The sequence below is a fragment of the Ziziphus jujuba genome, chromosome 2, assembly GCF_031755915.1.
Source record: "Ziziphus jujuba cultivar Dongzao chromosome 2, ASM3175591v1".
Taxonomy (NCBI): Eukaryota; Viridiplantae; Streptophyta; class Magnoliopsida; order Rosales; family Rhamnaceae; genus Ziziphus; species Ziziphus jujuba.
In genome coordinates, this window is record NC_083380.1 from 18,585,301 (window position 1) to 18,609,042 (window position 23,742).

The 23,742-nt window shown below is 30.8% G+C and overlaps 2 protein-coding genes across 9 annotated transcripts; both read left to right on the plus strand.

The window, feature by feature from the left end:
* Nucleotides 1-3,974: 3,974 nt before the first annotated feature.
* On the plus strand, nucleotides 3,975-5,378 carry LOC107418879 (protein ASPARTIC PROTEASE IN GUARD CELL 2). Its single transcript, XM_016027564.3, has one exon. It carries the CDS (start codon nucleotides 3,975-3,977, stop codon nucleotides 5,376-5,378), a length of 1,404 nt encoding a protein of 467 aa, XP_015883050.3.
* Nucleotides 5,379-7,770: 2,392 nt separating this feature from the next.
* Nucleotides 7,771-13,712, plus strand: LOC112491755 (probable sodium/metabolite cotransporter BASS1, chloroplastic). 8 transcript variants are annotated; one of them, XR_007240704.2, is made up of 9 exons: nucleotides 7,771-8,032; nucleotides 8,118-8,176; nucleotides 9,169-9,304; nucleotides 9,871-9,901; nucleotides 10,370-10,967; nucleotides 11,163-11,282; nucleotides 11,376-11,457; nucleotides 11,554-11,821; nucleotides 13,471-13,712. XR_007240704.2 is itself a non-coding variant. In XM_048473030.2 (6 exons), the coding sequence occupies exons 3-6, from the start codon at nucleotides 9,267-9,269 to the stop codon at nucleotides 10,726-10,728; spliced, it is 291 nt and encodes a 96-aa protein (XP_048328987.2). In that variant the 5' UTR covers nucleotides 7,774-8,032; nucleotides 8,118-8,176; nucleotides 9,169-9,266; the 3' UTR covers nucleotides 10,729-11,058. The 8 variants fall into 8 exon arrangements, 2 of the variants coding, with proteins under 2 accessions (XP_048328987.2, XP_048328988.2); XR_009635566.1 differs by having other exon boundaries at nucleotides 10,370-10,813; nucleotides 10,924-10,967; nucleotides 11,163-11,457; XR_009635564.1 differs by having other exon boundaries at nucleotides 7,772-8,032; nucleotides 10,370-10,813; nucleotides 10,924-11,457.
* The last annotated feature ends 10,030 nt before the right edge of the window (nucleotides 13,713-23,742 follow it).

The following is a 23,742-nucleotide window of genomic DNA, read 5'->3' on the forward strand; positions in this document are numbered from 1 at the left end:
TCGATATATTTTTTTTAAAATGATAATTAAAATGATATTTGATACGTGCGGCACCCAGTGGGTGGTGTGAGCGGATGTGACTATTTAAAGGTATATTTTGGTTGTTTATTTAGTAAATTGATCCTATTGTATATACATATGTGTTATACGAATTGTTATTGAGGTGCTGCCATTTGTGGAAATTATTGTACTAAGGTGGGAAGGATAAGGTGGTACCATATAGGAGTGCGTTTTCATGTAGGTAAATTTTGGACATGTTCTACTCTTAGGGGAGATGCTGTCGGATTTTCCATAGGACAGTCCGGTAGGGTCTCCCTGGAATCAGGATTTGTTGAAGGTTTGGGGAAGGAATATTGAACAGATCCTAACAAATATAATACAAATTTAGGCACAAGTCGTCCTAAGTTCATATCATGCAATGCTGCAGCAAGGAAGGTTCACCGACATCGCTATGATGTGCAGTTTTAGTCGAGAAAAGTGCGCTACAATGCTCATTACATAAGGCTGAGGTGCTACAACTTTGTTTCATCTTTCTTTGATTTTATCCTTGTTTCACTGGGTTTTATGTGATGTTTTGAGTTTGTGAAACTTAGAGAGAGTTTGAGAGAGTTTATAAAAAGAGAGCAAGAGAGAGTACATCACCATCATTGTCATATCTTCAAGTTTTATAGTGGATTTTGAGGAAGTACGCTCTGTGGATGTAGAAATCACGTTTATCACTGAACCATGTTAAAAGTTTTTTTGGTCTCTCTTTTATTTTTTCTTTTTTTCTTTTTTTTTTTTTGTGTGCGCGCTTAAATTGTTTCATTGATCTCCATTTTTCGTCAACTCTAAGATTTTGAAGGAATTGGGAGGACCACAATTCTCTCCCAAAACTTTCTCCTGTTCCTTTGCTTGGAAAAATGAAAAAACAACTTATTTTAGCTGATAAAAAGACTGCATATTTTTAAATTCATTATTATTTTAGAGTTTTATCCACATTGGATGATGCCCTTTTCAAAACATTTCACAAATATTGAGATTCCTAGTTCCCACTCTTGCCGATATAATAAATACTCCATTTTAAGAAATTTAGAGACACTTGAGAATGAGGGATCTAGAATGCTGTAACCGAAATTTATTAGAAGTGATGGGCATGCATGTAATCATGTACATATTAAAAACTAAGTAATGTTTATCCATTTATCAATTAATTTGTAAATATAGTCTTTATATGGAGTTTTGAGTTGTTTTAACAATCAGTGAACGGTTAAATGAGGGTAAGAAAAATTCAAATTTTCTTTTCTTTTTGTCACAATGATTAAATATGACAGAAATATATTTCCATTTCTTCCTTTAATTGATATGGTTGGCCTGGTCATGAGCTTGGTAATGATGAAAAGAAACTTTTATTTAGTTTTTTTTTCCAAGAAAATAAGAATTGGAATATGGAAAATGATTCTTGAAGAGCAAAGAAAAGAGTCCTTAAATAGTTTATATGAATAAAAAGACAATCAATTATTCATTTATTCTGAAAGCCTTCTTAAGTCCTTTCTATATTCGAAGTTTCAAAGGCATAAAATGAGTTTTGACAACTTCATTTCTGATAGTAGTTATACGGAATATATGACATTTATACCAACTCGTCGTCTCCAATAAAAACTTCTCATTTATCCTCCCAAAACAACTATTGTTTACATTAATCTGAATGTTAATTTTGCTTCTTGATTCCCAACTTCAATTCAGTTCTTGCTTTTATTAACTTGCAATAATCTTATTACAATTTTCTATAGGTGCATTGTCTATGTGGATATAACAAATTTCATTTGTACATTTATACATTTATACATCATAAAAGAATTATGATCAGAATTTATGACTGAGAAAGCTAACGCGTACTGTGTGTGGTTACCATCCCTATATCCTCCATCATCATATTACCATCATCACATTACATTATGACAACAGAATGAAAACTTCATCAACATGGTTTGAGTCAAAACTTATGAATCAACATGCATAAAAGTTTTTTTTCATCAACATGGTTTGAGTCAAAACTTATGAATCAACATGCATAAAAGTTTTTTTCACACTAGTGCTTAGCAAAGCACTGATACAATTATCATAAAATCAGTGTCATTTTCATTTTCATACTTTCAATTTTCAGAATTTTCCAATTTATACTTTTAACTTTTCAACTTAGCAATTTAAATTTTCAATTTTTCCATTTGTTGCAATTTAAGTATTTTTTTACTTTTAACTAACAGGATTTAACAATTATCTAATATGATTGATATTCAACTATATAAAATTTCAAATTACAAGATACTTAAGTTTAAAATTTTAAAACTACCTTTAAAAATTTGGATTTCCAGTATTTTAATTCAAAATCTGATATAGTTTTAACAATAAGGTGATCTTTATCAACTTTTTTTTTTATAATGGTATTTAACTGCAAAATTCTAAAATTAGTTTCAATCTTTTGCATTATAATATATTTTACTTTGAAAAATGATATAGTTTTATACTAATCATGTGAGAATTGAAAAATTGAAAGTCTAAATTGCTGAATTGAAAAGTTAAAGATAAATTGCAAAAGCTTAAAAATTAAGAGTGTAAAAATGCAATTAACCATTTTTATAATTTATCATGATCAAGCATAATGTACATTTTTTATGTTAAACATTATGACAATAAACAACTATATATATATATATAGTCCTTATATAGTTACGATATTCTAACTTTATAAAGTCGGGATACAATATAAATTAATTAGAGTAAATTGCTAAATTTTACTTCAGTATGACTTTTTAGCACAATATTTTATTGGTATAAACATATGCAAAGATGTTGATTTTTTGAGAAATCGTTATCAATGTTATAACAAAAACATGATGGTTTTTAAAAAAAATAATTGTCTTTACATATGCCTATGCATTAAAGACCATGCAAGCATATATATATATATATATATGGTGACAATAATTTTTTTTTTTTTTGGGGTACAATTTTGTAATGCTATTTTAACCTGTAAAAATAAAGGTTAATCATACTTTAGTAACTCCTAATTTGGAAAAATTACATCTTTGGTCATGAAAGCTTGTTATGATTTAAGCTTTAAAATTTAACTTGTTGCATTTTGGTTGCGATAATTTTTTTTTAGCTAAGGATGATTACCAACTCCAGCAAACATTGCTTTCAGGTGACGAATAGTAAAAAGTAGTTTAATTTAATTTATTGAAGCATTTACCTTCAAAACATTTGTTGCAATTCAGGCTTTTTAGTTTAAAACATTTGCCTTTTAGTACCATATAAGCGGTATCAGCCATTAGCCAAAAATCTAAACGGACAAAATATTGCAACGTTTTAAATTCAGATCGCTGAAAACGCAACTAGAAGGTACTCTGCAATTGACCCCAAAAATAATATTTTCTTCATTGGTAATGTAATAACATGAGAATTAGTATATTCTTATATATATATATATATATATATATACACACATATGTACGTACTGAAGTTTGAAAAATCATTAATCGGACTTGACACGGTACCGCTCAAAAAACAAGGTTTTTAGTTTTAAATTAAATAAGAACGACATACTTAGCGCTTGATGTATATCTTATCTTGACGGATATATTTTGAACATGTTTTCAAGGTATTACAACTCAATAAATTAATTGTCAGTTTAGCCAATAAAGCTTGATTTAGTAAATATTAACTGAATAGATAAAAAGGAAATTTGGAGAATTTCCTAACAACTGATATGGGAGAATTCACTGTACTAAAGAAAAATTCATTGTAAATGAACCATGATCCTAACGTCCTACACCAAAAAAGGCCAGAACAAAAAGAGAAAGATAACAATCCAAAGAACGAACAGCTCTTTTACTAATATTAGCCCCATACAAAATTTTATACATTTATATAATATACATATACATATATATAAGCTATAGTCATGTAAAATTATATATTATCATTTACCAAAGATGCAAAGACCTGCAGCCAATAGCTTCACTATCATCTCCATGTTTGTTTCGTTTGTAAGCTTAATCTTTTCCACAAGCATAAGCTTTACAACAGCTTTTGACTCTCCTTATAAGCTCTCAAAGATTTCTACCAATGGCGTTGTTTTACCTCTACACCTCAGAGAGAATTCTATGAAATCCCGTTTCAATATTGACGATCACTCCCTTGTCTTAGCTCGCTTAGCGCGGGACAAGGCAAGGCTGCAACAGCTAACTTCCTCCTCTTCTTCTTCGCCATCTTCTGCTTATTCCACCATCGTGAAGGTATTTTCCGGCGAGTACGTTGTTCTGATGAATGTAGGCGATCCACCACTGCAGTTGGACTTGCTCATAGATACAACTTCTTCTTTCACTTGGTGGCAGTGTCAACCATGTGAGATTTGCTACAAGCAACCGCTTCCGAACCCCATTTACGATCCTCGTAATTCTTCCACTTTCCGACAAGTTGATTGTAGGGCGCAATATTCATCGGAATGCGACCATACTCAACCTGTAATTGAGGGTTGCTATTCAAGATCCGATATGAGGTGCCGTTATCGCAATACCTACGAAAGCGGTTTCATCACTGAAGGAACAATGGGGACCGAGATTTTGGCTGACTTCTATCACCAAAACATTACCAATTCTCTAACTTTCGGTTGTGGAACTAAAAATGTCGGCGGGACTCATGAGTTTGCCGATGCATCTGGGATTCTGGGATTCTTCCCGGGTCGATATTCGTTTCCGAACTTGGTTCATTGCAATAGTAGCTTTTCCTTCTGTTTTCCGGGCTACTATGATGGTGGAAAAGGGCAGCTGTACCTGAACATAACGACAACGACAAGGGTGGTTGCGAGATTGTTATTGGGTTACATGAAGTCATTTGGGTTGTACTACTTGGCATTCAATGGGATCGAAATGGATGGTTTTACGATCCCGATTCCTCCGGAATTCTGGCAGACTGATGGAAAAGGTAATGGCGGAGTAATAATCGATATGGCGACCATAATCACTAAGTTGCCGGAGAAAGCCTATGCAATTTTCAAAGACTATTTCCTTAAAAGCACCGATAAGTCAGTACCAGTTTTACCTGGTGAAGAAGGCTTGGATACTTGTTTCAACTTGACGGGGCTAAGTGATTGGAAGATGCAAGGGCATTACTTTCCTGAGGTGAAGTTGGTGTTCCAAAGTCGTCCAGATCCATTGGATATTAGCAACGAGCAGATGATAATGGATATGGGAAATGGGAAACACTGTCTTGCTGTTGCTCCAGGAGGGCCTACTACTATCCTTGGAAGTTGGATACTTCAGAGGACGCTTGTGGAGTTTGATTTAAGTAACGCGCTTTTGAAATTCGATCCCCGGAGTTGTGATCTACCCTTTTAAAACGAAATAAGCCCCCAATTATTGGTGTTCTGGTGTAGCTGCAATGGCTGTCGATGTTATGGATAATGCCCTATATGCATGTTAATTGTTAATTTATTGATGATTAATAAATGAAGTTATATTTGTTTTATTGCATTATTAATAATACTTTTTAAAATATCGTGAAAATTTTAATATTATTAATATGATCTTAAACTTAATATATAATAGTGTTACATGAGAGAATTAAAAATTTAAGGATATAATCTAAAATACTACCTAATTAATAATTAAAGTTTTAGGATATTTAATTAACCAAAATTACTAGTACAATCTATTATCATTAAAAATATAACAGTTTTATCTAGACTGTTAATGTAAGTGATATTAGGATGAATGTGAAGTCCCACATTGGTTGGAAAGAGAAACGAAGCATGTCTTGTAAGCGTGTGGATACATTTCCCTTGTAGATGCATTTTAAACCCGTGAGAGCTGGATTGTAAGAGGATTCCCCAAAAAGTCCCTTAACGAAGCATGGCTTATAAGCGGACAATATCTTGGGTGGTCTGGGCTTTCACAATGAAAGTACTTTATTTAATAATTATATAGCATTTGATTAGATAAATATTGAATTTTTAATAATTTTTGCCATGTATAAACTATTCACAACTACAAGAAAATGATCATTTAGCGATGGAACTTTTACCGACAAAAAATAATTTTGTTGCGGAGAGAGATCATTTACCAGCAAAAAAAAATATTTCTCGGTAAAATTAAGTTTTTGGCGACGAAAAATAGAAATCGTCGGCAAATGTTGCATTTTTACCAACGAAAACACAATTTTGTCGATACTAGACTAACTTTTAGTGACGACCCCTTAATATTGTCAGCAAAAACATAACTATTACCAACGAAACTACAATTCGTTTTTAAAAGTTAGAAATTTTACCGACAACTTTAAATACTGTCAGTAAAAGGATAACATTTAGTTGGCAAAAGTGAATCTTTTAGTGACAATTTGAAATTTCTCGGCAAACAATTAACATTTGACTGTAAACATAAATTTCATTGGGAAAAGTTACACCTTTTACTAACAATTTAAAATTTCGTTGGCAAATATGACTTTTGCCAACGAATTTCACCACTTTGTCAGCAAAAGTTATGGATTTTTATTTCAAAAAATGTATTTTTTTGAAAAAATTTCACATATTTAATTTTTTTGCTCTTCTACATAGGGTTTTTGTGACATATGTATGTAAATTTTTTTATGTTAAAACATATTAAATGCACAACTTATTAGTTACTATTATAATTATATGTAATTATGTATGTGTATATATATATTATCGGAAATTCTATGGTGAGGACGGTCCGTATGAGGACCGCAGTATTAGTGACGGTTTTTCATAGTATTAATGACGGTTTCTTAGAAAATCGTCACCAATACTATAAAAACCATCACCAATACTGTGGTCCGTATGAGGACCGTCCGCATCATATATGAACTGTATATATTATTATTGTTACTAGTTACTATTATAATTATATGTAATTATGTATATGTATATGTATATATATATTATTATTATATATATAGCTGTATATATATAACTATATATATACACATTTATAGTACTAATAGTAGTAGTAATATTATTCAAAAATGTGTAAGATTTAAATTCAATTGAATGTGTACATGTATAAGCTACTTTCTATCTAAACTTGCAATTTAATTTGTTAGTGTACCTTGTACTTTTTCCGACAAATGTATAAATTTCCTTGGCAAATATTATTTTTGCCCACGAAATTTCATAATTTTGTCGGCAAAAATTTTGGATTTTTTTTTTCGAAAATTATATCCATTGGAAAAATCTCATATATTTAATTTGTCCATCTTCTCCATAGGATTTTTATAACATATGTGCACATATTTATATTTAAAACAAATTAAATACAATGCTTATGATTTAATATCATAATAATATGTACCTATATATACAGTATTATTATCGTTATTATTAATAGAAGTATTATTTTAAAATTCATAAGCTATAAATTAAATTGAATCAACATAGTTATAAATTACTTTTTATCTTAGCTAACAATTAATTTTGTAAGTTAGTTACATCCTATGCTATATGCTTGCAGTGGAAAGCACTTACATTTGTTTCATTGTATATATATCATTTTTCAAAACACTAGTAAATGTTTCTTGATGAAATTTATATTTTATTTACTTGGTAAAGTATTGCTTTTTTTTATGTTGTTATTCACATTCTTCTATTACAGAAAAATCCACCAAAGATGTTGGTTCAAAGAGAGATGCAATAAGGGGGAAAATATATATATATATATATATATATATTTAGAACATAAATTTAGAAAAATAAAATAAAATAAAAAGACTATATTTGCCGATGAAACTAATTTCCTCGGTAAATAGGCTATACCGACAAAATTATAAAATTCCTCGGTAAATACTGCAATTTTTGGGGAGAATTTTAACAAATTCATCTGCAGCAATGGTTTTGGCCCCCCAATCCCGCCAGTCCTCAAATGGGAAAATAAATGAAAATACAATTATGTTTCTCCTTTCTCTTCATTTTTCATCTCTTTATTTTTCGTTTGCATTACTTTGGAGTTTTCGACTTTCTCGGTGACCTTTCTCTTCAAAGGTTGAAGCAAATCATTGCTCTCTTTGAATTTCTTCTTTGCATTTCTATTCGAATTTCTCTTTGACTTTCTTTCTTTTTTCTGCAGGTAGCCAATCTTCTGGATGTTTGTGTCGTTCTGGTTGTTGGCGTTCGGGCGCCGATCAGGTTGGTTTAAACTTTTTTTTTTCCCCTTATGTTATTCTCTCTGTCTATCTTTGAATTTTTGCCGTTCTGTTTTTTTCCTTTGTTTTTGCCGTTCTGTTTTGGTCATTTTGGTTGGAAAGAAATGTTGCATTGTTTTGTCAAAATGTGACGATTTTAGAAACTTGGTGCTGCTTTGATATGTTCTTCATGTACACGTTGCCCGTGCTATGATTTTTCTTGGTGTTGATGATGTTATATTTTAATGACCATATACTGTTCGTTGAAATTACTATGTGAATGTTAGTCTTTAACTTTCGTCCAGATTGTTTCTATTTTGAGGTGCATAATGTGCTGCTGAGTTATTAAGTTCAGTATCTGTTCTTGTTTCTTGAAATGGAATCTTGCATGAATGATGTGTTGTCTACATGTGTTCCTTCCCATGTTTGGGTGGTTGCCATGCTTGAGATTTATTGGAACTCAAGCATCGAGATGAATTGATGAACTAGGTTATTGAACTTGACTCACTGGCTTACTTCTACACCATTTGGAAAATTATATAACCTACTGTTTTGGGTTTGTCGGAATGTTCAAAGTTTAGATTCTTTTCAAGTTACTTTGAAAGACTGCATAGCTGTTGGGGAGACTTGAACAACTTGGCTCTTTTTTATTTGATGATAGGAATAGTGTTTAATGTGGAGAACAGGCATATTTTTATTGTGTTTAGATTGTTAAATGAACCTATGGATTGGAATAGCAATTTAACCTTGGATTTTTTTTTATTATATATATATATATATATAAATATACTATGTACCGTAAAGCTTATGTGCAGAAGGATAAGAGGAAAGATAATTTAATATAATTTTATGCTTTATTCTTGCGGTTATCTTACTTTAGCCTTGCAAGTGAGAGGATTTGGTAATCTGATGCTTGCAACCATGTTCATTTTTTTACTCTACATTTTCTTAATTTCTGTAAAACATTGACTTAAAAGTTTTACTTGGTTATGCCAGACAACGTAGACTTGGGAACAGCATGTGGCAAATATTGAATTTGAAAATTGGTGAAGTGATAAATGAATGAAGAATGCACTGGCAATGAATGATGAGTCATGCGGGCTCAGTGGGACATTGAAACAAGAAACGAGGAGTGAGAGACTACTCTTTTTCTATTTCTCTCTCTCTCTCTCTCTCTCTCTCTCTCTCTCTGCCATTGTTTTCTTTTTCTTTTTTCTTTTTTCTTATTTTTCAATTTGTGCGTTGTTTGTTTATGTGAATAAGTGAATGGTAAATGAGGAAAAAGAAAAACAACTATTAATTTTTCTGCTTTCTTAAATGCTTGTGTGAAGGATTGCACTTTGGCATTAGGAAAAAGTTCTCTGTGCATGACTTTTCCCAGTTTTTTCCATCTCATTTTTCAGTTGTTTTGGCCTGCACATTTCGTTGTAGTTTCCTTGCTTTACTCTTCCTTTTCTTTGGATTGCTCTGCAGGGATGGTTTTGCTTTGTCTTTGGTGCAACTTTCTTTTTTTGACATTCCATTCCCTGTCTTAGTTTTCCTAAATTATATGTAAACTACCAAGATATTCATGTAACTCTCTGCATCTCCAAAAGTTGAAGCAAATTAGCAGTTCTCTTTGAATTTCTCTTCAAATTTCTTTTTGATTTTCTTTTTTGTCTCTCTTTTTTTCTTTTTTCTTTTTTTTCCTTCCTGCAGGTGCTGGTCGCCGGTTGTTGCTGTTCTGCAGGTTGGTGTTGTTCTGTTTTTTCATCTTTCTTTTTTTTTTTTCTTTTTTTTTCTTTTTTTTTTTTGTGTTCTGTTTTTCTCTGTCATTCTTGTTTTCTTCTTTTTTCTTCTTTTCTTTTTTTTTTCTTTTTTTTTTTTTTTTTTGGGTGTGGATCCCTTCTACATTGAGAAAGGTAATTATGTTGCAGCTCATGATCTTAATAGATCTTAATAGTCTTTATTTGTGTTGCATCTCTTAATAGATTTTTCTGTTTGAGGATTTCTTGTTCTCTCCTTTAGCTTTTGTATTGATTTGCTATCAATGAAAGGTTGTTTCTCCCCAAAAAAAAAAGTAGTTTAATTGATATGGGAGTACTCTACCTTTTTTACTTTTGCTTTATTGCGTAGATAGCTGGTAGTGATTTTGAGTCTTGACTATGCGTAGAGGTTGTGAAAATCGTTTTTAGTGACTTCGACTATGTCTTTGTAGGTTGTGAAAATTACAAGGATGGAGAATTTTTTGCACCAACTACCTGCAGAAATGCATTGCGGGTGCTACGTGCTATGCAGCTTCCAAAGCCTGGTATGCTTTGATGTTGGTACTTCTTTTGTATGGTTTCAATTGGCTCAAAATTTTGCTGCTTATATAGTCTTGAATCTCAATATTTGACTCCCTTAATTTTGCTCATGCGTTCCAGTATAATAGTGATTTGGGTGCAGGTGAGGCCAATATCTGGATTTCTTGTTTGCAAGCTTCTAAATTTGCCATCCCATTATGCAGCTGGTTTAATATTGGTTGGGTGCTGCCCTGGCAGTGGGTCTGCTAATCATTGTAGACATACTTTCTAATACATTTTTCAAGCCTCTTTATTTATTATTGTTTTGACTCGAGGGCTGCAGGCACAGCTAGTAACATCGTGATATATATTGCTCAGTATGTGAATTCTCAGCAATACTATTATCAGAATTTATTATATATACATGTATATTTTTTTTCCTCTGACCACAAGATCTGATGACTTTGTTTTTTCAATGGAAATGTAGCACTCTCAGTTTTAATGATGGCAGCAAGCAATTTAGCAGCTGTGGTTTGTAAACCAACGTTTGCCTCTTTCCTGTATTCTCTACTCTTGGGTGGCAAATGGGTGGAGTAGAATTTAACATGCTCCAATTGAATGTGTACAATGAGCTAGTTCTTGTTGCATTCCTTTTAAGCTTTATCCATTTGGAACAATTATAATGATTTCAAAATGGTCATTGACTATCTCTTTTGCTGGTAACAGAAAATAGGAAATTGGAAGTCCTGTAATTTCTATGTGAATCCTGTCAAGTTTAACTTCAAATCTTCTTCTGTTAAATTCTCTCTGCTTTAAAGGGACCGCTGTTTGCTGGAAAGGTTTTAGGTCACAGTATGTTTAGTTAGCTCCTTAAAAAGTTTAGTTTCTTTCTGTACTCTACTTTCAAGTAAACTCGTCTTCTTTCACTTTTTTTTGTAGTTCATGACCCCTCTTCTCACAGCCAAACTTGCTGGGCAATATGTTGCAGTAGATGCAGCTGTTACTGGTCTCAACACTGCAGGTGAGCCTTGATGGTAGACTGCTACCTCTTATTGTTGTAGGCTTGCGGCTTTTAGTTATCTTTTCATCTAATGTATTTCGTTACTTAAAAATTCAGGTTGTGCTTCTTCCTGTGTTGGCTGGTGCTTTTATGAATCATTACTTCCAAGGCCTGGTTAAATTTGTTTCCCCCTTGATGCCACCCATCGCCATGGGAACTGTGGCTGTTCTTTGCGAAAATGCAATTGCCCAGAGTTCCTCCGCTAGCCTTATGTCCGGACAACAAGTGTTACTAGCTGCCTCTCTTCTTTGGATATGTACTTGCACGGATGCTAAGGAGTGATGGATCATCATCAACGACCATCTCCATTGAGGTTGGCATGCAGGTTAGCACACCTTTAGAATTTATCTCTTATCTTATTCTAAAAAGAGATTGATTCTCTTTGGTTCATCTAATGACTATTCCATTCAAAGCTAATCCAATAAAATAGGATTTTGCGTCTTCGTTTCATCCACTTTTTGATAGGAGTGTTAAGTACATGCAATGGGGATTTTACGGGTAGAATATAATTGTGCAAGGTTAATATTAATTAGAGAATTATTAAGATTTAACAATAAAAAAATAATTAGAGAGGATAACGAATTTCAAAACTAGCTCTAATTATGAACTATCTATAGAGGATTGATCGATATATAATAATTAAATTAATGAACTATTCAATATTTTCTCAAGTAATTAATTCTATGATTTAATAATACAATTCTAATTTTTTTAGTGGAGCAATACTAGAATTAATAAACTAGAATTATTAATTAAAAAGTTTAGTTAAATATCAACTTTATTAGAGCTTGAATTATAGTTTCCATAGGTTGCCATGCCGTCTCCATAAATTCCTGCATTGCATTAAACCTAGATGATTAGAAGGATAATTAATTTAAAATTATAGAATTTTAAAGTAATACTTTTCACTCAATAAAATGTGGCACAAGAAAAAATATTTTTTAGATCACATATTTATGTCATTACAAATGTTATAGAATTGAATTTGATTAGTTAAGTATGAATTAATTATTTACTTAACATATATCTGTTTAAGTTATTTAGATAAATTAAATTGATTAATTTCAATTAATTAAAAATGTTTAATTAATTAAGCTTATGTTATCTATTATAATTTTCCAAATGATTTTTTTAATTAATTAAGATTATTTTATCTAATATAATTTTCAAAATGATTAGTTTTAATTAATTAATATTATTTAATCTAATATGATTTTTGAAAATTCAAAGTGATTAGTATTAGTTAATTAAAATTGTTTTATTTGATTAAGAGTATCATAGCTTCTACGAACTCTAAATTAGTTAAACTTGTGTAAATTAATTAAGATAAAATAAAAGAGGTTCAAATTGAGTAGGAGACTCTATGTATGCTTGTATTTATGACATGAAAAATTAGGAAAAAAAATTATATATATATATATATATATGGAAATTCTATAGTGAGAATGGTCCACATGAGAACCGCAGTATTAGTGACGGTTTTTCAGAATATTAATGACGGTTTTTTAAAAAATCGTCACCAATACTATGAAAAACCGTCATTAATATTGTGGTCCGCATGAGGATCGTCCGCACCATAGACGGACTGTATATATATATACAGAACATATATAATTTTTTGTCTTCATATGTGTTGAGAATGAAGACAAAATAAATAAATAAATAAATACAAAAAATGAAAATTGATCCTAAGATTCTTTTTTTTTTTTTTTTTTGGTAAATTGATCCTAAGATTCTTTTGGCGTCAACTCATATGTTCATTGGTAGAAGAATTGACAAATAAAATCTTTGGTATGAAGAAAATTTATTGTGTTCCTTCTAATTGCTTTAAAGGTATTTTTCTTTTGCTATTGTTGTTCTTAATATTATATTAATCAATAATAGATCATTGCCACAAAAGTGTTTTTTTTAAAAAAAAAAAAAAAAAAAATTGAAATTGACTTCATAACTATTTCGCTATTTTTTTATCTTCAGATGCTACGGTCGGAACTATAATCAATCAACCTAGATGAATGGATTGCAAACAGGTGAACACATTAGAACTGTTCAGAATGATATTTTGGTAATTTTATTATATGTTTTAAAAAAATTCCATCTTTAAAATGTCTATAACAATTTTAGTTATCAATTAAAAGGTTTTCAATTTATAAATTTCAAAATTTCTAGTACAAAGTAATTATTATATAATTAAAATATTCTCACCATGACTAATTTTTTTTTTAAATGTGTAAATTATCTTTCAATATATATTATTGACAATATTTTCTATGATAAATGTGATTTACTTTTTATGTGATATATAAATTGATAATATTTTAATTTAGATGGAAAAAATGCAAAATTAATAAAAAATTGTTGTCCAATGGTATTATGCAAAAAAGTAATAATTAATTAATTAATTAAATACATACTTTATAAATTTTTCAAAGAAAACTTTGCCTTTTAAAAACAACATATAATGTTTGATAGACCCTTTAAAAATACATGTTTTCTTTGATAATATCTAAGTCATATTAACTTACATTTTGCATATTACCATTAAAAAGTATTATTAAAAATAAAAAAACAATGTTTATATTGCTTATGTGGCATGTTAATTTTCACAATCCACATTCTCATTGAATATGTTCTAAAGCTCCATCTCAAAGGCATCAAAGTTTCAACAAAATCTAATTCTAGTGGTTATTTTCTTAAAAATTAATTTTTCTCTTATAGTGTTTAGTTATTAATAAGAATTTTAGAATTTGAAAGTAATTAAATTGGTATTACAAATAAAAGGTAAATTTGTCTTTTCAGAAAATCTATATAATTAATTTCATTTTAGAATAATACTTATATAGGTTAGAATAACTTTCCTATTAACTTTTTCTAAATTCGATGATTTTTTTTTCCTTGGGGTTACAATTCTAAAAATAACCATTATCATGAATATAATAATTTTTTTAAAAGGTAAAAAACTTTAGATAATCACATTAATATTTATTGTGTTTTTAACTGAACCATAAAATTCCATAGAACCATTAGGGATTGACTTTTTGGTTGACTACTTAGATTTGTAAGCAACATAGACAACAAGTTTTTACTAAAGCTCATAAATATCAATCTACATTCCATTAAAGATGCTTTAATTTGGTTATAGTCTTTGGTTTCGCTCTAACAATTATTATTCTCCATAGTTTTTTTTTTTTTTATGGTAATTATACTTTCCATAATTCTTCATCAACAAATTAAAAGTTTAATAAAGTTTTACCTAACATTCACACAACATGAATCATTAATAAATACTAGTGCAGACTACTATAATTAATGGGGGATCCATCATGTTAAGACCCTTTTTTTTTTATTTTAAAATATTACATATATATATATATATATATATATTTTACAAATAAAAGTATTTTATATATAACAGAAAGTTCCCTTTTAAAATAAGTAAATAAAGTGTCCTTTTATTTATTTTCAAAAATATGCATTATATTCTTTATATTTATAAAGTTTTATTTTGACAATTTTTTTTCTTCACATGACAAATATGTGAATTATTTTATAACATTAGTCAATTTAAATTTCTCATTCTTATATAGCTATTGGTATCACACTCTAGTTACCTTCCTGTAGCCAAAAGTGGACGCTGACACTCACGTAAACACTCGAAATAATACTCACTGTAGACGAAAATGTTGAATAAATTAAAACTTTTTAGAAACACCCATTATAGTTTACATTAAACTCAAAAAGATATTTCAGAGTGCACAGTTTAATCATGTTCACATTGAGTTATACGGCAAGGATTCATTGTATGATGGAATTTGACAAATGCTTTTAATAAATAATTCTAACCTATTGATTTTTTTTATCCAATGGTTAATAGATGCTTATATTTACTAACTCAGTTATTAAAAAAATCAATTTTTAAAATTTGCAATCCATTTAGTACAAAACAGTTTTCAACCATTGGATAAACCTTATCCATTTGGTTAGGGTTATTTGTTAAAATCATTTATCAAATTCATTTGTTTACGAACCAACCCCATTTAGTTATATAAGACTTATTTTTTCAGAATATATAACTTGGAGCTGATTCCCTGAATAAATGGATTTGACAAATGTGAGGGGCAAATAAAATAAAATATGTTGGACTTTTAGGCTCATCAGATATAGTGAAATCACAACAATTATGAGCTAATGCCATGTAACTAAACAAATACATGTCTTGACATCATTACTCAAATCATGAATGCACATTTCATGAAAATTCTTCTTCTTCTTCTTCATTTTCTTTTCTTTTCTTTTTTTTTTCTTTTTTTTTTTTTTTTTTTTTGGGTAAACATTACAATCATTGTCATTTCTTACATATACCACCATTGGCCAAAAACAAAGGAGGGAACATTTGGCTGGCATAACATGCTTTATTTCCATTCTTCTTCTTCTTCTTCATTTCCTTCTTTTTTCTTTTTTGTTTTTTTTTGTTTTTTTTTTTTTTTTTTTTTTGGGTAAACATTACAATCATTGTCATTTCTTACATATACCACCATTGGCCAAAAACAAAGGAGGGAACATTTGGCTGGCATAACATGCTTTATTTCTTCTTATATGGATATGGCATGCCCCCAAGTTCCATTGTGGTTATTTTTATGATACGAAAACAAAGGAGGGAATATTTGACTGGCATAACATGCCTACATTTCCCCTTATGCCCCCAAGTTCCATTGTGGTTATTTTTATGATTCATGCCCATAAACCTGTGAAGCTTTCTCCCATATAGGAGATTCGTGTTCAAAAAGTGGCAATCTTACCACCTTGTGTAAGCCAAAGTTCACCAAGATTTGCATCATATTTCTTTTTTTATAAAAAATATTTTGTTGAATGTCTTAAAGCAATATTTATATCTATGTTTTATGTTCTTTTTAATATCTTTTGAATGTCTAAGTTTTATTATATTTAGTTTAGGAATTATCTCTCTATTGGGTATTGATTTTGCTTTGTAAAATGGTCATGTGCTGGAAATTATGTTTCCAGTAACATAGATGGGGGCTGGGATATTTTGGGTTGTTTGAACTAGGTTATGGTTTTTCGGTATGTTATAATAGACATATAAAAGAAAATATATAAAAATAATGACTTGAAAATGGCTTGGGAAGCCTAAGAGATACATGTTACAAATTGACATAACTGTTGAGATTTCCAACAGTAATGACCCATGGGTTTGAGGTGAAATGGAGGTCTTATCCAATTCTTTTGGATCTGGTCTTCTTCAGATTTCATCTTTAATATTTTAACATACCACATGTCAAAATTCAAGCAATTTGGATGAAGATATCTCAACCTTCCTTCAGGTCAAAATAGTATTACCCGATTTGGTAGAGACATTCTTTTAAAGTTCAAAATCTCACAAACCTTTGCCACATTTATGCACTCACATGTGAGATGGTGGTTGAACGGTTATGTATCAGAATTTTGAGTGGGAAATGTATAATTTTTGAATTTTAAAGACTTCTACTTGATCTCATACATACTTCACATGTGTGAAACAAGTTTTGTATCTATATAATGCAACAAATGAAGAAATGAAATAATGAATTGTGTTTCTAGTTTGTGTGGCTCACTCTTAGAATCTTCTCTTCTTCTTTATCTTATTCTTCTTCCTTCCAAATAAAGGCTCTAACAAACTTGAATATAACCATATAAAAAATAAACACAAAAATCATCTAAACATCAACCCAAAAAATTGGATTAAGGGTTATACACAAGACTAACACCTTATGTACAACACTCTTAGCCAAGTGAATCCAAAACCACACTAAACTCCAACATTGTTATCAAAGTTTTGTTTCAACCATTAAGAGACCTTTTGAGCTTTCTATCTAGCCTATTTTCTTGTGAAAGGATCCTTCATTTCATTCTTTTCATATTTGGTTTGAAGTGATACAAAAATCTAGTCAAAAAACTCACCAAAAATCCAACCCGAAAGTTATTTTCTTCAAAATCTGGTTTTGTGTCATGGCTTCTCAAACTTTCGCACCACCCATGCCACCAAAATTTGAGAGCCAAAACTACTCCATTTGGAGTATAAAGATCAAAGCCTACCAACAGGTCTTTGGACTTTGGGATGTGATGGAAAAAGGTTATGAAGTTGAGAGCAAATGCCACACAAGCACAAAGACTTGCACATGAGACCGAGAGAGCCAAAGGATTCAAGGCCTTAACAGCCCTTCATTCTTCAGTGAGTGGTTCCATCTTCACTAGAATCATATCTTGTATAAGTTCTAAAGAAGTTTGGTTAAAGCTACAAGAAGAATTTCAAGGAAACACTAGAACTAGACAAATGTAAGTTTTAAACATAAGATGAAAGTTTGAAACAATTAGAATGAAAGAAAATGAGTTGGTTAAAGACTTCATCAATAGACTACTAAAGGTTGTGAAGCAAATTAGAGTACTTGGAAAGCCATTGACCGACCAAAGGGTTGTAAAGAAGGTATTGGTAAGCTTACCTGAAAATTTTGAAGCTAAGATTTCTTCCCTTAGGAAATCAAGGAATCGTAGTGAGATTACATTAAGTGAGCTTATCAATTCCCTCCAAGCAACTGAACAAAGAAGAACCATAAGAAATGAGGAGTTTTTGGAAAGTACTTTTATGTCAAGTCAAAGCAAAAAGACAAACAAAAAGAACAACAACAATAACAAAGGATGAATCGGCTATGGAGGTTTCAACAACAACAACAGCAATGTAAGACAACAACAACAAAATTGTGGGGGTTATCCACCATGCAACCATTGTAAAAAATATGGACATGCACCAAACAAGTGTTTTTGGAGATCGGAAGCAACTTGTGACAAATATGGGCAAAGAGGACATGTTGGCAAGTATGCAAGCAAGGAAGGCAACAAGCAAATGTTGTGAATCAGGAGGTTGAGACCTTATTTCTGGCTACATGCCTTAAAGCTATTAGTGGTTTTGGTTGGTTGGTAAATAGTGGTTGTTCAACCACATGACTTTTGAAGAAACCAACTTCGTAGAGCTTAACTGATCTTACAAGACAAGGATGAAGATTGGGAATGGAAACTTCATGGATGTAGAAGGAAAATGAGACATCTCATTGAACACCAATAAAGGTATAAAACTTATCCAAAATGTTCTATATGTGCCTTCATTGTGTCAAATCTTATTGAGTATTGTACAATTAGTTGAACAGGGATATGTTTTGAAATTTAGTTGTGATGGTTATTTGATGTCAGATGCTTGTGGAAATGAGGTGTTTAAAGTTGCCTTGCAAGATAAAAAGCGATAGGTTGAATTTACTAGATGGTGAATAAGCTTTGAAATGTAAAGTTGAGTCCATTTTTCAACTTTGGCATAAAATGCTTGGTCACTTTAGTTATGGTGCAATGAAGAATACTAATGCTTTGGTGAATGATATGCCCTTGCTTGATGATATGAAAAATGCTTGTGAAGTTTGTTAACTTGGAAAGTCCGCTAGGTTACCATTTCCTAAGACTGGTGCATGGAGAGCCAAGGAGAAGTTAGAACTTATTCATTCGGATGTGTGTGGTCCTATGAGTGTATTTTCTTTGAATGGTTGTGGATACTTTCTTACCTTTATCGATCACTATTCTAGGATATGTTGGATTTATTTTCTCACACACAAATCACAAGTTCTTGAAAAGTTTATGGAATTTAATAAAATGGTTGAAAATCAAAGTAGGTCCACCTTGAAGAGCTTAAGGATTGATGGTACTTGCTTGGATATGGTTTTAGGAGCAGCCAAAATGAACCCACCATGTATGTGAGGATTGAAGGAAGCATGGTAGTGGTTTCTTTATATGTGGATAACTTATTGGTCACTGATGAGAACCCAAAGAATATGGATAAGCTAAGGCATGAACATGAAAAGGAGTTTGAGATGTCTAGCTTAGGTCTCATGAATTACTTCCTTGGTGTGGAAGTAATGCAATGCCGAAGAAGAATATTTATATCACAAGAAAAGTACATCAAGGATCTCTTGAAAAAGTTTAATATTGAAGAATGCAATCAAATGAGCACTCCAATGATCCAAGGAAAGAAGTACCAAAAGAAGGATGGCACATCGAAAGTAAATCCTACTCTTTATCAATCCTTGATTGGTAGTTTGCTTTATGTGTACTCATCTAAGCCAAATATTATGTATGTCGTATGTGTGCTTTCAAGATACATGTAAGAACCCACGCAAGCTCATTTTAGAGGTGCCAAAAAAGTTCTTAGGCATCTTAAAGGCATTAGTGATTATGGCGTTTGGTATGAAGCAAATGATGAGTTGAAGCTTGTTGGCTATTCGGATAGTGATTGGGTGGGCTGCATTAATGATATGAGGAGTACTTCAGGCTATTTGTTTTCATTTGGAAGTGGTCATTTCTCATGGAATGCAAAGAAGCAAAGCACAACAACTCAAAGTACTACGGAAGCCAAATACATTGCTTGCTCAACTTATGCAAACCAATGTATATGGTTAGGAAGATGATAGATCTTGACCATACTCAAGAAGGTCCAACCATTATCAAATGTAACAACACTTCAGCAATTTCCATAGCCAAGAACTCGGTACAATATGGAAGAACAAAACATATTCCGGTGATATATCATTCTTTGAGGGAGTTTGAAGATCTTGGAGAGGTTTTTTTGGAGAGGAGAACCTTGCGGATGTGTTCACAAAGCTACTTGAAAAAACCAGATTTGAGGCATTGATGTCTCTAGCAAGATTACCAAAGAGGAGTGTTGAAAAGTTGGTAATCTTGCCACCTTGTACAAGCCAAAGTCCATGAAGGTTTGCACCATCTTTCTTTCTTCACAAGAAATATTTTGTTGAATGTATTAAAGCAATATTTATGTCTACGTTTTATGTTCATTTTAATGACTTTTGAATGCCTAAGTTTTGTTGTATTTAGTTTAGGAATTATCTCTTTATTGTGTTTTGTAAAATGGTTATGTTCTGAAAATTATGTTTCCAGCAATATAGGTCAATTGTGGGGGTTGGAATATTTTGGTTTGTTTGAACCAGGTTATGGTTTTTATATATGTTATAATAGACATTGAAAAGAAAATATATATTCAAAAAAAAAAAAACTCAAAAAGGACTTGGGAAGTCTAAGATATGCATATTGCAAGTTGGCATAATTGTTGAGATTTCCAGTAGCTATGGCCTACGGATTTAAAATGAATTGGAGGCCTTATCCAATTCTTTTGGACTTGGTCTTCTTCAGATTTTATCCTTAATATTTCAAATGCCACATGTCAAAATTTAAGCAATTTGAATGAAGATATCCCAGCCTTCCATCATGTCAAAGTAGCATTAACCGATTTGGTGGAGATAACATTACCTGATTTGGTGGAGACAGTCTTTTGAAGTTCAAAATCTCACTAACATTTACCACATTTGTGCACTCACATATGAGCTGGGAGTTAAACAGTTATGTATCAGAATTTTGAGTGGGAAATGTATACTTTTGGAATTTTAAAGACTTCCATTTGGTTTTACACACACTTCACATGAGACAAGTTTTGTACCTATATAATGCAACAATTGAATGAAATGAAATAATAAATTATGCTGTCTAGTTTGTGTGGCCTACTCTTAGCATCTTCTTTTCTTCTTCATCTTCTTCGTCTTCCTTTCAAACAAAAACTCTAACAAACCTCAATATCACCATACCAAAAATAAATACACAAATCCCTTAAACACCATACCAATAAATCGGATTAAGGGTTGTGCACAAGACTAACACCTTGTGTACAACACTCTTGGCCAAGTAAAGTCAAAACCACACCAAACTCCAACAATCACCAGTCTAATGGGGCTGCTTCTATATATCCTTCGATGCATAATCCAACCTTTAAATATGAAACCATGTGGATTTCCTAGTTAGGTCGAGATCCAAATGTGCACACATTTTATTTTACGGTCCATAATCATATTTCCTAAATTTTCATGATTTAACAGTTCTTCACGCAAATAAACAATGTATGTTTTCATGAACCTGGTCTTGCTTTTGTACGTATGACCATATGTGCATATGCATAACATAACATCTACATATATCATCACTAGATATCTCCTCATCTCCACATAACATATAATATATATATATATATATATTCAATAAATTAATACCATAAGTATAAAAAAACAAATTTATACATAGTGATTTCAGGTAATTGTTTACTCACCTTGTAATCTGTTAAAGTTTCAGGTAAGTTCAACGAGGAAATTCAACCCTTGAACCTTAATACAAAATGCAATGAGTATTTATCCGCAAGTAACATATTAATTGGCCGCGCACACACAACTTTTTGGTAAGTCCAACAAGGAAATTCAACAATTCACCAAAAATAATAAATAAATAAATAAATAATGAAATTCAACACCCTTGAACCTTAATACAATACAGTTGTGCAGTAAGTATCTATCCATAAGTAACAAATTAATTGGCTACTTAATTCCATTTAATTTGATAAATCAATTCATATTCTTGTTTGCCAATTGCACTTCTACGTATATGTATGCACATTAAGGGTATTGCTTGGTAGAGTACAGATTCACCAGACGGGGAATTAGGAAATTAATTATTCCAGTAATAAAAGTACTGAATGGATTTGCTATTCTTATTCATAAATTTGGCTACAATAAAAGATAATGACCTTGAATAGAGGAAAAAAAAATCAGAAATAAAATAAAAGGAAATATGTTACGTTCTTCTTTCAATTTCCATATCTCTACAAGAGTTTATTCTAAATCGAAATTAAAACCACACATCTCTGTACATGTATTTTTCTAGAAGTTATAATAAATCAAAATCATAACTTTATCAAATTTCTTCCAACATGCAAGGCTCTTTTAATTTTGAAACTAATACACGGAGAGAGAGAGAGAGAGAGAGAGAGAGAGAGAGAGAGAGAGAGAGAGAGAGAGAGGTCATCTGATACAGAGGAAAAAGAAAGAGAATAAATAGAAAAAAGATTAAAAAATATGGGAAAAAACATTAAAAAAAAAAGAAGAAGAAAGAAAAGAAAACAAAAAGAAGAAGAAAGAAAGAAAGGCAGTGATATAGAAGACGCCAGAGAGAGAGAGAGAGAGAGAGAGAGGAGATTAAGTGATTTTGAGTTGATTTTTAGATAGAAAGGAAAAAAAAAATTTCTCACATAAACATAGTTTTTAAAAGGAACGATGATTCTTTAGTTATGGATAATAACTAATTCTTAGGAATAAATAAAATTTATCAAAATATTTACCAAAGACAAGAATAAAGAATACGGATTTCATTCTATAACCTAATCCATTCTATCAAACATAATTGCAAACATACGATTTAAATATGCATTCATACACACGCGCGCACACACACACACACACACACACACATATATATATATATATTATTTATATAGTTAAACTAATGTACTACCTTAGATTTTAACTAACAAAATAAATGTCCAATTAGTATGTATACACAACATACGTAAACCATATAATCACCTTATTAATATATTTTATATTTGTTAATATGAGTCCACAAATCCATTCTTTCTTACTTATGTGCTTTATGAAGAATACAATAGTGTTGGAAATATGTGAACTCTAAAGTCATTGATAAATTAGGTACAATAGATACATGAATACAGCTTATTAGCCGAGATTTACATTCTTAAAATAAGCTTGAATAAAGGCAATTAAAATAAAAAAATGCTACTTGTTATTATTGGTGAACAATTACAAGTGAAACTTACATGCCAAATAACAATTTAAATGGTTGTCATTAAAAGAAACAATTTTATGGTTCTAGTATATAAAATAATAAAATAAAATATTCTGATTAAAATTTACCATATAAGTTGGTAATCATCACTAGTGGTGACCAACAACATGACTCAATTAAAATGTACAATAGATATAAGTATATATTAATATCCTTTATGCCATCATAAAATTAAGTTTCCACCATTAAGAATGGGCCTACAATTACTCATCTTTTGTATGTTAATAATCTTTTCATTTTTTTATGAGGCTAGTTATGAACAAGTGAAATTGACACTTAATTATTTGGAGGTTTGGAGATTTTTAGCAAGTTTTGTGGTCAAAAAGTTAACAGTTATAATTTATGTTTGTTTTTCTCTACAGTGCAAAATTAAAGTTTGACAATTTATCAAATACCTATTTGCACTACTTCCCCAATATTTAACAAACAAGCACCCCAAAGTTTCCACCATACATAGAGAAA

What these genes read in the sequence shown, in the direction of transcription:
- LOC112491755 (XM_048473030.2), top strand. Translation starts at nt 9,267, where the DNA reads ATGCGGGCTCAGTGGGACATTGAAACAAGAAACGAGGA. An exon ending in ATTGAAACAAGAAACGAGGA is followed by an intron (nt 9,305 to 9,870) that starts GTGAGAGACTAC and finishes TCCTTCCTGCAG; the next exon opens with GTGCTGGTCGCCGGTTGTTG. An exon ending in TATGCAGCTTCCAAAGCCTG is followed by an intron (nt 10,463 to 10,599) that starts GTATGCTTTGAT and finishes ATTTGGGTGCAG; the next exon opens with GTGAGGCCAATATCTGGATT.
- LOC107418879 (XM_016027564.3), top strand. Translation starts at nt 3,975, where the DNA reads ATGCAAAGACCTGCAGCCAATAGCTTCACTATCATCTCCATGTTTGTT.